The 15,710-nt window shown below is 44.5% G+C and overlaps 1 protein-coding gene across 5 annotated transcripts in view; it reads left to right on the forward strand.

Annotated features, from left to right (window-relative positions):
• The window catches only part of ERC1 (ELKS/RAB6-interacting/CAST family member 1), a 300,339-nt gene extending 292,042 nt beyond the window's left edge, over window positions 1–8,297 (forward strand). For all 5 annotated transcript variants that reach the window (XM_021389603.1, XM_021389620.1, XM_021389611.1 and 2 more), the window contains one exon: window positions 1,514–8,297. In XM_021389603.1, coding sequence (XP_021245278.1) covers window positions 1,514–1,651 — 138 coding nt within the window. In that variant the 3' untranslated portion in view covers window positions 1,652–8,297. The remainder of the gene's footprint in view (window positions 1–1,513) is intronic.

Raw genomic sequence — 15,710 nt, forward strand, 5'->3', positions numbered from 1 at the left:
AGCACAGACATCCTATCTGATTAGAATTTTAATTGTAGGAATATAACTTTTCCTTCTGATTAGGCTCTTACTGAGGTAGACCGATCTCTGTTGTCCAGCTACCTGACTGCTGTCTCTTTGTAGCACTTAAAACAAGCAGCATTACAGAAGTGCAAAATATAGAAGTTTGCATGCAAGGGACCAGGTATCCCTTCACGGATGAAAAATCCCAGTGTGACATTCTTTCCACGTCACATATGAACACAATAGAGTTCCCATAAAAATATTAATAACTCAAGCATAAGAAATGTTGCAAGACTGCCAGGTAATATTAGAAACTGAACAAATCAAACTTAAAAGAAGGTTCAAAAACTAGTTGTTACAGCTGCTCAAAATAACAAAACTTTAAATGCAAAAGCTTGCAATGAACTTCAGACCCGTTTTAGAAATGTATGTACCTGCTACAAATAGGCTTGTCTTATATTTGGAAGGAATGAATTAGAAGAAACATTATCACTGATAAAACAGAGCAGGCTTTTGCTATATAGTATGTGATAAAGCTGTATGCTTGAAAGCTTATCCAATCTATTTAACTATGTCATCTGGTCTGGTAAGAGATGCTGCTTCTCCATGTTGTTAGATCCTTGGATTGTTGTGGCTACAGTAATCCCTTAATGCTTCCACAAATTACAACCTTACTTGGGATTCTCCTGCGCACTTCACAGGCTAGCATGGGCTTTATCAATTCTGAGTTGGATAAACAGGTTACTGAAGGCAGATGTTTCCTGCTCTTCACTAAGACTTTGGGCCCCTAGTTATGGCAGTGCCATTAGATTCAGAGCTAAAAACCATGTTCACATAAACTCCTTTCTGTTGTTTGCTGTGGTTTATAACACTGTCTGTTGGACAAAGAGCTCGTGGACAATACAAAGTATGAATAAGATAATGTTTTCAAGTTTCATGTCTCATTCTGAGCCAATTACTCTGAACAAATAATCCAATAGGAAATGTATCGTTTCCTTAGTAAACAAAAAGTATTTATGCTCCACCACAATTCTGTATGGCAGCCTTATGACTGAGTTAAGAAGCACAGTATCTGAGAGTTATTTTTTCCACAGACAAATCAGAATACTGAGTGTATTAGGTAGGGGTTTGTAACATTTCTATTGATTTCATATAGGAAGTAATTCTGACGTAATTATGTCCTGTTATCCATTAATAAAAGTCAAGTTAATTAATGTACTAGCAAAATAATGTATTTTTTCTGGAACACAGTTGCTTTCAGAGAAACATTCTACAGAGGAAGCTTTGCAGATATTAATCATAAAACAATCTACTGAGGAGTAGTTAATGCACTTAGTTTTCCCATGTTGACATGGCTTTAAGTGGGAGCGCACCCAGCGTGGTGCATTCTGCTAGCTGCCTTCCTAAGGCTGGTGTTTTAGCTTAGAGCTGAGCCTGCTAGGCAGGACCCATTGTGTTGTGAACATGCATAATAGCAAAGAATGACTGTAGCCGTGTGTGTTTCTTACAGCTTCGTGAGGAGTTAGAAAAGGGCGAGAAGGAAAGCGCAGAGCTGCAAGAGTTTGCCAACGCCATTTTACAGCAGATAGCGGATCACTGCCCTGACATCCTGGAGCAAGTCGTCAATGCACTCGAAGAGTCGTCATGACCTCGGCCGCTAGCCCCGCCGGAGCAGCACGCCGGCGGCCGAGCCCAGTCAGTCCAAGGAGCCATGAGAGTGGAGAGGAATGTGAAAGACAGAAAATGGAATAGAAACTTCTGGTGCACTTTTTGCAAGGAAAACAAAAACAAAAAACACCTCTAAAAACTACACGCTCTCTAGGTTCTTCCAGTCTATGATTAATCAATATGCTTATGTTCATCTTCTCACTGCCTTTCTACTTTAGCGTCCAATTCCCCACTGACTTGGTGATGGTATTGGACTTTTGGATACAGCTAAGCAAGAGCTCTTCCGAATCTCCTGAGCAAAGAGGGGATCCACTGAATACAAGAAATGCTAGTTCGTCATGAGATTGCAGATGGGTAGCCTTTGCCTTTCATTCATTTATTGTTTTTTTTTTCCTCATAAAAGCTGAAAGCCTCTATTTCATAGTGCTAAAAACTAAACCTGAGTATGCTCTGATTATGGCTCACAAATGGCCAGCATCATCTAGCTAGCTCAGGTCTCACTGCCTGTCTCGATGTTTCTTATGCTCTTATAAATAACATAGAGAGGAAAGGAAGGTTTCCCTATTATGTTCTGTTAGTGACTTAATCTAGCAGCTGGGAAACAAGGTAGGCATACTGGCACTTTCTGTTTACTTAACATTAATTTTTGTTGTTCATTGATTTGACTCTGAAATGCTGAGTGGGGCATCTTTCCAGGTAACTGTTTTTGTCTGTTGGCTTCTCATGTTTTTAGCTGAAGTTGATCATCATAGGTCTGTATCACCTAAATTCTTATTTTATAGAGAGATCTCCCCCTTCAAGCAGGTGTGGTAAACAAGTCAGCTCCCAGGTTTAACTTGTGTAGTTTGCCCATTGCTAATTTTTCAGGCCATAGGCTTGTAAACACTAGCTGCCATCAGAATAGTCTTAGGCGTTTTGTACATGAGCAAACTGCATCATTTAGCTGAAAAATTTTAAAACTAATTTAGGTGAATTAGTAACACAGTTCATACTATAATTATAAATTAATTTATTTTGGCTTAGTTTAGGTTGACAAGGAATTAGTTTGAGTTCAGAGCAAGAACCCATTCTTATAAATAGAAGCATCTCTGCTGGAGTTGGCACCCAGCTGAGTAGATAGGTATATAAAATCACAGCTTTAGCTAAACCAGTGCAATTCTTATATGTATATGAGAGGCCTTCATCTTGCTCCCATCCATCTTTGTTGCTCGTTAAAGCCCCTGCTGATAGGTAATATGACCTGAAATAGCAGGTCGGTTTGTCGTGGTAGCAATTCAGAATCCTATTTTATGAGTAGGACTTGGGTGTTCGTTCTTGGGCTCTGCATTAAAGATGACACAGTTTTTTCCTGGCTACCTATGGTTATATGCATCTGGGGGCATCTGCAGGACAGAACATTTTAACGTGTCCCCATGTACTCCTTAAAGGAGTTTTTCCCCTTTAGCTTTCTCATATTACTTAAGAAAACAGGGGGAGGGGAAAAGGAGACCAAATAGCAACACAGCAGGCGATGAAATCTTGGTTTTCTAGTCACCAGCTAATTATGAACCCTCTGACTCCTGCAGCCATTGCTGTAACTCTGATTTTACAAGTTCTAGAAGCATCAGCTGATTGCAGCATCCATCGTCTGTCTCTCAGTAAACTTCCCATTCAGAGCCTCCCATTCAGAGTTTAATTCCATGTGACTTACTACATTTTGAGCTTAATCACTAAACTGTTATGCTAAAGAAAATGTTTCAAACCCTTTCAGAAGAACTAAATTTCCTACATTTTTCAAATTCATAGCATAACTCCCCTGCATGTCTTCCACACCTTATTTTTACGCTGTGAAATGACCGATTGCTTCTAATAGAAAGGAAGTCAGCAAAAGCTTGCGTAAGGGAAGATGTACCATCTTCTTTTCAACCACTGAAAACTGGGCAAAACTGAAAACTTATATATCTGTAGATTATATTGAAAACTAACTGATTCGAAATGAATCACACCCTAATTCATTCAACTGTAACGATTCAGAAGAAGCAGCTGTATCCATAGCCATGTTGTCTACTGGGGAGAAATACCTAGGTCTCCAAAGAAGCGCTGGCTCACACCTTCCCCATCTTTTGAACTGACAGTGCTTTACAAATCAGGAAATGTAACTTTAGTTCTCAGTGTAGTATTAGCCTGTGTCCAAAGATTTTTGTTGGTTCTTGTTTTTTCTTGTGGAACAGGAGGATAATGGGAACCTGAATGTTTGCAAGGGGGAAATACCGGAAGGCATGTAGACAGTGACTGTACATACCACTGAGCCATGCCTCATACCAGAACCACCCCTTTGGTCCTATTATTTGAGTCAGCACGTTTTGATAGGAGCTGTTGTTTTGAAATCTTTCCTCTTGCTTTTTCTTCATTGCCGCTAATTACTCACTCAAGGAATTTAATGCTGCCTGTAAAACCATCAGGGCCATCAGCCTAACATCATCGCACTGCCACCACCACTCCTGACTATCTCATTAACTTATATGGTCAAATCTCCAGCTGCCCTGGTTCCCTGCTGTAAAACAATCCCTCTTCTGTGAGAAGCTGTGGAATTTCCCTTATCGATGGTTCAAATGACTCCTGCTTGTAAACCTCTTACTGAGATGTCCCTTGATAGTGTTCCTGCTGCAGGGGAAGGGGGAGGGATGGGAGCAAGGGGTGGTCATTTCTGGCTGTTATTTCAATTCCGTTTGTGTGCTGCATGGCCCATACATCACAGGAAAGCTCTGAGTTTCCACACTGGTTCTTTTGCGTCTTTAACTCAGCTGCCAGCCTAAGGCTGTGTTTCTTGGTTGGAAGGTGCCTCAGTAAAGGCACGTTGCTGTCTGCAGGACCCATGCATTTGAAACCAGGTGAATCTCAGTGTTTATGCATCTCCTGGTGTCTTCCTTGAAAGGATTTATCAAGCCTGTCCAGTTTTCACACTTGCCATTTGGTCTTTTATCTGCAAGCCACACACTTGCTGTTCTTCCCAGCTGGATTATTGGGCCTTTGCAAGTGTTCTTAACTACTGTTATCTTCTTGGGCTTCTAGACTTGCATCTTAAAACATTGATCTTAGACCTCAGCAAAGTAATTTCAGGGAAAGAGCAGATCTAAGTTGGGAACAGACTTGATCTAACTTGATCTCCATTGAACTATTTCAGATAATCTCTCTGATCCTGTGTAGATACAGATCTTGTCATGGTGAATAGTTTGAGGAACTGTGTGATTTGGGAGATGCTGCTGGCCATGATTTAATGCTGAGTGTGACCCGCGAAAAGTTTTCTTCTTGCTTGTGTGGAGTGCCACAACATCAGCCTTGGGGTAATCAATGGATTTGGTGATCATTATCCATAAAGAAATTGTCTTTTGGGCACATGGCAGAAAATCCATACATGTGCACAGGCCATGATGCTCATCCAGTTGCCTAACCCTCTCCAGCTCCTCTGAAATCTTACATCCAGGTGTCAGCAGCCAGGAAGATGCAGTTTCCTAGCACAACAGTCCCACAGTGCAGCACTTCTGGGAAATTTAGAGGCCCCTCTTGCCTCCTGGCCCCCTGTCCAGTTCCCATCGAGCCTGGGGAAACTTACTTCTTCTCTTTAATGAAGTTCCATTTGCTGCGGGAGTTGTGAAAGTCTTGATTGTTTTGTTGGGTTTTTTTCTTCCAATCTGTCATTTGTAGAGAAACTGGTAGATGTAAGGACCTGAGGATCTGCCTGTAGAAAATTAAATAGATAATTTTAGCTGGGTTTGAGCTGAAAAATAGCTCAAGCCTGCAGTCCATGTATAGCGTGAAAGCTGACATCCCAACCATGCTTGTTGATGATATCCATGAGTCCAAGTACATATTTTCCTCTGAATCAAGCCTCATTTAAAACACTAAAACGACATTACAACACTAGAGTTGCAGTGTGAGAACATTAGCGCTATTTGTGATTGGAAGAAGATTTGGCTGGAGTGCTCCCAAACAAAACTCTAAGCTTCTGCTATTATCTTTGACTGCCTTTAACCAGCTTTCCCTCAAGAAAATGCCAAACTCTCTTTGGAGTATGCAATTTTTGCCAAGTCCAGTGGATGGAAGGCGAAGGTCATGCGATGCACGGAACTGTATGTGCCGTTTCCAGTTGCGCTGCTGGAATATACCTTCTCTATCAGATTTTCTGATACTTTGTGGGTCTCGGTATTTTAGACAAGGGAGCATTGATGTCATAATTCTTATATGCAATAACCCTGTTTTCTGAACCAAAGGGGCTCCTATTTTTGTTTGTCCTCTAATTCCCACCCATTCTGCTGCTAACGCTCAATTTGTTGGGAAGTTTCTACATCTGACAACAAGTTAACAGGGTTGAGTCCCCACTCCTGTACTAACTGCCAATCATTGCCACTGAAGGGCTCTTTACAAAGGATGTAGAGAGCTATGCACTGATATCACTGCAAAACAAATATTTCACTACATAAGTCACACACGCATCTCTCGATGACACCGATAAAATAAAAAGGGAAATAGTACAATCAAGGCATCTGATGTTTAAAGCTCTACTCAGCTCAACGTCTGCACTGGAAGAGGGAAGCGGGGAGGAAGCAGAAGGCAATGGATAACTAACACTGCCCCAGTGAAGCTGGTGGGGTGGAAGGGTCAGGCGGAGGGTGTCCGGCACTGCTGGCGAGAGCACCCTGCCAATCAGTCTCGTCAGCACGGCAAGGAGAGTGAGTGTCGGGGGGGATTTTTAAGCAAAATTATGTTTTTAATTGTTTCTTCCGCATAAATGGAAGGAACCTTATACAACGGCAAATCCTTCTGAACAAAATGGCTGTGTCCACTGACTTTTTTAAAAAGAAAAACTGTTTCAAAACTTTTTAGTGTCAAAAGCATAAACACAGAAATCCTGACTTTTTCCAGTGTGTGTGGTGAGTGCTGTAACCCTGTCATCAGTATCTCTCCTGACTTTTTCAGGGGCGTTTTTTTCCTGTTTTGTTTTCTGCTTGTTGATATTGTCTGTGTGGTCCTAAGGCTGGGGCAGTTACCAACAATGTGTGTCTGTTGTCGGATTAAAAAAAGATAGTAGTAGAACTGAAAAAGATGTGTTTTAAAAATATATAAAAAAATAAATTTCATCAAAAGGAATTCAAGTAACGAAACAACAAAGCTGTGACTCCTCCTCTCAGGACTGTACGGAAAAGGATTTGTGGGCTTATAATTATAACCAGTTGCCCTTCGCAGGCTTTTGAGGTCCAGGAGGCTTGGCCTCTTTGGAAATGTTATGAACTCTGTGTTGTAAATTCCTGCTTTCCCAGTTTTATACTGTATGTGCCTCGTGTAGTACAGAAATGGGCAGAAAGAAAGGGGATTTTGGAAATCGGTCCTTTCTGGTATCATCGGGTGTCCCCTACGATATGAACCATTGATGTGAATGGACCAGATGGTTCAGCCAACATGAGAGGGCCAAATGCAAGTGTAGTTTGGCTGTAGGCATGTGGGTCCTTTTCAGAGCTGCCTAGAAGGAACAATGTGAGGATAAACTGGCATATAACATAAAAAAACCTCACACATTTTGCTTTACCTGTGATACTAGGTAAAGAACATCATTATATGAATGTATTTTTTCTTTCAAAGTTAATTAGCATATGCTATTTATCCTCATTTTGCACTTCCTGTTTGGATCTTGAAAATGAAGTAAATCAATTTTGCTTTTAAATAGATATATCCGCCTTGGTTTCTTGGTGCTTTGCTGGATTTGTTGCTCAAAACATCACTTTTTCCGATTTGAGCTGACAAAAAAAAATGGATCTCTTCATCAGTCGTGTGTAACCCCTTTTATTATAAAACGTAGTCATCAACTAAAATCCAAATGTGAAGCTAAATTGTGCAAGTAGGCATCTTTCCTTTGATCTCTGTGGGCACGGCCAGGCCTCAGTCCCCGTGAGGCACCGGCTGCCCTCAGCCCTCAGTCAGCAGCACGTGGCAGGCAGCCTGGCACAGGGTGCCTGTATTGGGCACTTCCTGAAATGTTGCTTACAGTACATCTGGGGAAGTTCTGGTGGCAAACGCCTTTATCTGTTCAGATTCTGAAGGAGGATGAAATTGGGACCACGAACGGGGAAATAACTTCTGTGCTAGTCTAATGTGGTGCTCCGAGCTCACTAGAGTAGCACAGCGCTGTTTCCCTCCAAGTCAGTACATAATGAGGGCCCCACTCCAGGTTCTGGCTCACCAAGTGTTTGGGGGCGATCCAGAGGATTGCCCTAAGGGTTAAAAAAATTGCTGTGGGATGGGATGCTCCATCCACTCTGCAGACATGGATCCCTCATTTACTTTGGAAGAGATGTGTTGCACTTTAGTGGAGGGGGAGACAGGCTTTGGGAATGGGATCTGGTGTACTTGGATTCCTTTTGGAAATAACAGCAGCGGGAGACATTGATGTCCGTGATGCAAGTGCGCACGCTGCCTTCAACTTGTATGTGTTTTATTGCTGGAGTCATGTTACTGACAGGATAATGAAATTGCAAAGAAAATGTGTTATATTCAACTTTGCCTTGATAATATAAACACTTTGTTCATTTTTTTCTTCTTTTTTTATTCACAGACTAAGTTCATCAGGAAATTATAAAATTATTTAAAAATTCTGTGCCGTTGTCTTCATTTTCAGCGAATCCTGGTGGGTCTCTCTCAATGCCCTCACTGCACACAATCAAGTCAGAGGACTGTGTGGCTGTCCCTTGAGACCAGGCTCGAGGCCAGACCCACTGCCCCTCTGTTCCTTTTGGGGCTGCCCTGTGCCCCTGGCAGGGTGGGTGGGCACAGGTCAGGTTTCTGCAAGACGGATGTGAGTGAACACCATTGTATGGGTGTCCCCCATGCCCTGGAATCTCACCAGCCAGGTAAGTGGAGATGAAGCAACTGTATTTATGGTGAGCTGTTCCCTTTGTCTCTCTCTCACCTGTTTTCCGAATAAACGCGACTCCAAGGCTGCTAATGAGTGACTGAATCCCGGATGCACGTTCAGCACTGAGCCAATTTCAGGATCACATCATATGGGCTTGGAAAGGCTTGTAGTGCAAAGGCCAGCCAGGCTGCCTTACAGAGCGTGCTCTGTGTGAGACCTGAGCACAAGTCCTGTCCCCACAGTGCCATCCGCCACTGCAGAGCTGCAGCCTTGTCACCAAGGGTGGCCTGTGCCCCCTGCAGCACTGAAGGAAACGGGTTCAACCCGGTGTTCTGCTTTCAGCTGCATTTTGAGGACGCAGGAGATCTCCTGAGTAATGTCACTGTAAAATCTCATTTTTCTCGCATTTCTTAACTGCTCTAAAAGAGAATAGCATTGCAAAACCAGGTCCCAGTGGTAGAACAATGTCCATTTGAAATGCACTCCACCAGATTCTCTGCAGCTATCCCAAAGCTCTGGGAGATGACTTCCCCAAGTCAGGACAATTTCTAATGAATTTCACTTGTAAAGCCTCTCCGTTTCTTTTGTCTGTCCACACAGCAGATTTTTCTCTGGGATATTCTGCTGGCCGTGTCCCTCCTGCTTGCTGTAGATTTATCATTTTGAGGGGCTCTTCAGACCCCAACTCACTTTTTCCATGGGGGTGACCTCACACACAACAGCAAAAAGCATCCTGGTCCTACAGCCTGTAGAGTCCCTTCCCTCTGCTAATTGGATCCCTATCACTTGGTCTTCAATCAAATGCATAAAGCTGCGTGTGGAAAAAGAATACACGGGGATTAAGGGTCTCAGGAGCTTTGAGAGGAAGAACCCATTGGCCTTTCAGTGCCTAGTCTGCTTTGTGTTCGGGCGAGCGTCTGGCCAGGAAGGGCCTTCATGATTCCAATCAGGCCAGGGTGTGCCTGGCTTACAGGGGAGCCCAGATGAGCTGAACGAAACCACATGCTACATAAATTTAACTGATTGCTGTACAATGTGGGGCTGGCGAGTTGTCCCAGTGTCCCATCTCAGGACAAACGCGGAATGAGGAGGTGCCGGCAGCAGGGCTGTTGGGCCTGCAGGGCCGGGCTGGGCCCAGCTGCTTGGCGAGCTACTCGCCATGTCCCCGCAGGCAGGCTCCTGTTCGGGATGGCCCCTAACAATAACACTGTTTGTGCCACAGAGCAAAGATGCCAAATCGTTTTTGTGTATTTGTGCTTCAGGTTACATTTCACGGGTTGTGCAGTAAAACGCAACAAGGCATCTAAATAAAATTGTCTGTGTTGACTGCTGTTAGTGAGACAAAAAACAGGCGAGGCCACAGTGGAGATGGAAAATGATCAGTCTTGTGATCAAACACACGCAGAATGTTTTACAGTGTTTCCCTCTCTCACTTGGTGTGCATTGCAAAGGTGGGTTAGAGTGCAAGGGGCCTCACAGAGCAGCCTCACGTCCCCATGCATCTTCCTGATGAGCGTGACACTTGCCCCTGTCTCACCTCTAAATTAAACTGGTCAGGGAAATTGCTGAAACCACCTCAGTGAGCCACTGGGAAAAGCAATGTGTTTTGAAGCTCCTGTTTCTGACAGTGTTTGTGCTGCCCAGATGCCTTTTGCTTATGCAGATTGATGCTATAGGGATGTATCAGCTGCACTGTGCGTGTGCAGGATTACCCAAAACAGTCATTGCAAACTAATTGCCTGAGCTAACGAGGTGATCTGCATATGGCTAGTGGCCTTTAGACTGAGGCTTTGAGGTATCGAGTAGGCGTTCTTCTCACTGGGCTTCATGTTGTTAAGAAACTGTGGGCCAATGGCCAAAATCTGCCTTTCGCTGTTTCAAAAGGCCCTAAAATTAAAGAAAGGGAGCAGTCCTCAAGAAAGCAAATGCATTGTAGCTGCACATAACAAAAACAATTGTTAAAAAAATGACCTTGTCAAGCAAACAGAGCCAGACATCTTCTGTTGGTAGACTACTTCTGAATACACTGATGATCCATCTGGTCAGTAGGCCAGCTGGGCCCTGCAAGCGCTACAGCCAGTGATTCTGTGGGCTTAAAATCTGGGTGCTTCTAAGTGTGTGATCAGTCACATTTGCCAAAGGGTTACAATTGCAAACACTAGGACTGTTCTGGATGAGTCACCAAGAGGTTAAATATTAGGCCCCAGATCCGCAGTCCCTTTGCATGTCACTCCTTTCGTGGGAACTCAGCTCCCGAAATGTCTGCAGATGCAAACCTCGTGACACAGCAAGTTACGTCACTTGGTTTCCTTCTGTGTTGGGAAAAAGGAAGGGTTGCTGCCCCAGCTCGGAGCCCCTCCTAAAAGGATTTTTTTTCAGCTGGAGTATAAACCCTTCATTTTCTTTAATGGCGCACCGATTGGAGAACCACAAGCCCTGGAATGTATACGAATGCTCTTAAACTCTGTCATATAACACATGGAATCTGTGTTTAGCTTCAGACAGTGCATCCTCTGTAGCCCGATGCACTGATGCATGCGCGTGCATGTATCTCTGTGCATCTGTGTACATCTGTGCAATAGAATATATATGTATATACATACAGCTGCACAATGAAAACCGTGTTTAAAGGATACTAAATTTGCAATGCTAAAGGTCTGAAAATTGGAAAGTCTACATGACTGCATGCCTGATAGGTCTATTATGCGGTTTTTGGTGATGTATTTTACAACCAAATTTCAGAGAATGATAGAATCAGAATCATTTCAGTTGGAAGGGACCCTTAAAGGCCATCTGGTCCAACCCCCCTGCAGTGAACAGGGACGCTCACAGCTAGATCAGGTTGCTCAGAGCCCTGTACAGCCTGACCTTGAGTGTCTCCAGGGATGAGGCATCCATCCATTTTTTTTTCTGGACCTTTCCTTCATTATATGTGCAGGATAAACTGATTTCTTCAAACCAGTAATTACACAAGCCTCAGCATTGAGGTCGTCTGTGCTTCTCCCAAGGCCACCAGTTCTGCATTGCAAGCCTCTCGTTACTTTGATTCTGCAAATTGTCCCTCACATCAGTGACCTACGACACCAAGAGGCTGCCCCTATAAAGAAAGAAATGCCTCAGAGAAGGAATTGCCATACTTTTCAGGAGTCGTGAACTCAAATCTGCTTTGTCTTGAGACTAAAATGAATCAGATCCTGACATTTGGGAAGATCCAGACTTCAAATTCCACAGCTCACAAGTGCCTAGAGCAGGGATTTAGTCTGGCAGAGCATACATAAATATATCATCCAGATCCAGAGCTAAAATGGGGATCATCTCTTCTCTCTGTTTCTTTGTTTAGGTCAATCAGAAAAATCTCTCTATTCTGGGGCTACGTGCATCAAGCACTTACTTGGGTGCTTGGCACAGCTTAGTTTTGTAAGTGTAAAAATGCGATCTAATTCTCTTTAGCCACACACCTGTGCAAGCCCAAGCCATCAGCATGTGTTGGCGCTTGTCTCCTTATCTTGGCGGAGCTGTCTGACCCTCCTCCACCAAAGTGCTGCCAGGGATGTGCAAGGCCAGAAAGCCCCCACGACTCAGCAGCTCACAATGTGACCACCCCTGATCCTGCCCCACACTTGGGCTGAGAGCGGCCTGCACGTGGGCACCTCCCCACGCATGGGTCTTTGAACCTGAACTTTCCCCATCTGCGGCTGATGGTTTCCATCAGCAGAACCCTCCTCTAGCAGGTAACTCATCTGAGGCTGCGAGGGAGCTGAAGACTTAGTGGGGCATTGGGGGGAAATCTGGTTTGATGTTAATGTGGAGCAGTAGTGATGTTCTTCCTCTGCTCTTCCTGTCTCTGGTGGAAACTGCTAAGTTCGAGCAAATGGTGTGACTATCAAGGATTTTCTGAATTACTGCCCCTGTACTCTCAGTACGTGCTGACACCCCTCACTGCAGCCAAGGAGCACAGTGTAGCTCCAGGGATGTTTGCCATCCAAGCTGCAGCCGTGTAGCCAGGCCATGGCAACACCTACCTAAGCCAGGGTACTGTTCGCAGGAGGGCATTTTGTGCATCACTTACCATGGATCAGATCAAACACACAAGCTCGAGAACACTGTCACTCCACCTGGGCTGGGCGGCCTGCAGCCTGAGCATTTCCAGCAGTCACTTGATATTAAATATGAAACCCTCCCTAAGTCACTTCCAGCAGTGGATCCTGCTCTGTTCTTAGGAAATAGCATTGTGTTGGGTTATTGTGAGTGAGGATGAATGCAAAGTTATGGCCAAAGCGTGCTGCTTGTGGCTGGCTCTGCCTGTACTGGGCAGTGCACAGCCGGGGCAGACCGCCTTCCTTAGAGGTTGGTGTTCAGCAGAAGATAGAATCTCCCACTGAAGATGGCAGTGAGATCACTTGGCCCTCCTTTACCTTCCTTCTTTGTTGCTGATGTTGTTTTTTTGTTTAATGCTTTCTAGCAGCCTGCAGCTGAGGTGATAGCAGAGGTATTAACAGGCCTGTGTGGAGCTTGGCCCCATTCCCAAGATGTCCTTTTTGTCCATGGTGAATACCCGTGTTTTTGCAATCTCAGGGCTCCCAGGGAGTAAAATGGACCAGAATAAGTCATGCTGCTATCTTGATTCTCTGCATAGAAGTAGGTCTTAGAACAGAGAAATGTATTGACAAACAAGAATCTTGACTGACGGCCAGGACAAGGCCTTCCTGCTTGGAAGCTAACTTGCTTACAGTTTTTTAGTACTGCCAGCTTTCAGTGCATGTGAGAAAACAGTGCCTAGTTTTTACCTTATGCTTAACAGTTCTGGATTTAAGTAAGGTGATTTTACTGGCAACTTTAGTTGGCCCTCAAAGTTATGTCTGTCACATCAGATGGATGTGACAAACGGAAGAGCTGCAGGCCGGAGCAAGGGGTGCTGCTGGTCCTCGAGATGGGAACTGAACTGCTCGGCCCACTCTGGGCTTTGGGATTGCTTCCCATCATACAGTGCCATGAGGTCACTGGGTTTTTTGCAATGATTTGAGGCCAAGCTGGGCGCAGTGACTTCAAGGTGGCAGTGGAAGGCTGCTCCGTGCCCTTATGGTTGGAGGCTTTCATTTGATCCTGCTGTGAGTGAAGCGATGACTCCTGAAAACAACAGCGGCAGCACAATTATGTATGTTCAGCTGTCAGAAGAGTAGATCAAAGCTATCTATAGAGCTGCAGACAACATCACCGTGGATGACCCAGAGGCTCCCTTTGTGTGAGGTGACAGACTGGAGCATGACTTCATTGGGAAACCAGTCTTAGGCCCACACGGCAAAGTCATCCCAGCTAACGCTGACCAAGAGCTTTTCTTTGCATTTGCTTACAGCTGAGCAGTGACAGGGGTTAGGGAGGATGACGCCAACTTTCCCTGTTTTTGTTTTTCTGGTAGGAGACCTTGTTCAGCTCAACAATATCGCTTGTGCTCATCATTACGTGTGCAGCCTTCGATGCTATCTCAGCAAGTTCAGACGTGATGCAGACCTTTGAGCCGAGTGGCTGCAGGGTGTGTTGCAGCCTGGCGTTGTGTGGGATCATTTGGGAACCCCGTGGCCGTGTGAGGATTCAGGGCAGCAGCAATGGCTTCTTGCTCAGCTCAGAGCCAGACCTGGAGGTTTTCCTGCCGCTCAGATGTCTCAGAGCGTATCCTCACTGAAGTGCTGACACCGTCAACTGCCAACAGGGAAGAGCCAAGGATCTTTAAGAAAAGGTAAAGGGCAAACTGACAAAAGGAGAAATTAAAGCTCATCTCCTCCCTTGCCCTCACTGGGGCTCTGACCACACACACCACCTTGCAGCTCAGTTCCACAGCTCAGTCCAATAAAAAGGGAAAGAAAGGCCTGCAGGTTTAGTTGCTGTGTGCTTGTGAAGGTTCCCGTAGCTCCCTGACAATGAATGATGTGGTCACCCCTAACACCCAATTGTGTGTATTCCTTAAGTACCAGCAGAGATGGGTCTGGGCCCTCTGCACCCACTGGCTCACTCACTCTTTGCAGATCTCTGTGCACAGGTTATTCACACTTCTACAGAATGGATTATAGACCAACCACATCTTGAAGGTGTTGAACGTGACATTACAATCTTTTGTGATGTTTGGGTCTTCAACTCACAGCCCGTGAAGCCCTGCAATGGAACGAAGGTCCCCACCTGCATGTACAGAAAAAGAATGCCAGCTCTTACTGCTGGAGAGACGTGAAGAAAAACAAAGCTTCAGTGAACTGGAAAGCCTCAGAAACAAGAATGAAACACGCTAAACAAAAAGCCTCCTGAGTGAAAACAAGGCCTCGTGTGTGTGAGTAAATATCATGTTTGGGGGCATGAATCATGGGGTTTGGAGATTTTTTTCTTTGCAGGTGTGTGTGATTACAGTCCCAGGACCTGTTGAAGCATTTAGTGAGTTTTGGCTTATCTTTCAGATGCCACAACTGGTGTCAGCCAGTGGGTGCTTTGTGCATCCTGGAGGATCTGTACCTCAAGCTGCAAATTCAGTCACAATTTCTTAAGGAAGCTGACCAGAGAAAATATGGAGCACAAAAATAATATAACTTAAGCCAAACAGGGCAGCTCTGTCCTTAATTTTACCTTTACAAGCACATACAACTGCAACCTGAACTAAAATTTACTGGCTTATATGTCTTTAGCTCCTTATGTGCATAAATACACGCATGGGTAACTTTTCCTGTCTGATCCCTTGAAATGTGCCAAAGGAACACCAGTATCTGTGCACAGCCCTTTGTCTGGTGCTTGAGCTCTTGGACCATATTCAGCACAATATCCAAGTGCCTATGAAAAGAACCATCCTCTGCCACATGGTTTCTTCCCCTTTCATATCTTGTGGCTGTGCTGGTGCTTCCGTTATTATAGTTTCCTTCTCTGCCTATTTTGTGTGCTTTAGTGCTGGTATTTGTGTAAGCCCATATATTACCCATGCTAAATATATTTGTTTAAAAGCCACAGTGTCTAAGAATTGTATTTATAAGCCCTTCGGGCTTATGCTGTGAAGGTGAGACTACTAACCAAAGAGATTTGTCATCAAAGGACACTTTGCAGCCAACAAAACATAATGGCTTTCACACAAAGGCTTTATTGTCATTTGGTTTGTGAGCAGCAAAGCCAGCACCTACAGGGG

Source organism: Numida meleagris, chromosome 1 (assembly GCF_002078875.1).
Source record: "Numida meleagris isolate 19003 breed g44 Domestic line chromosome 1, NumMel1.0, whole genome shotgun sequence".
Taxonomy (NCBI): Eukaryota; Metazoa; Chordata; class Aves; order Galliformes; family Numididae; genus Numida; species Numida meleagris.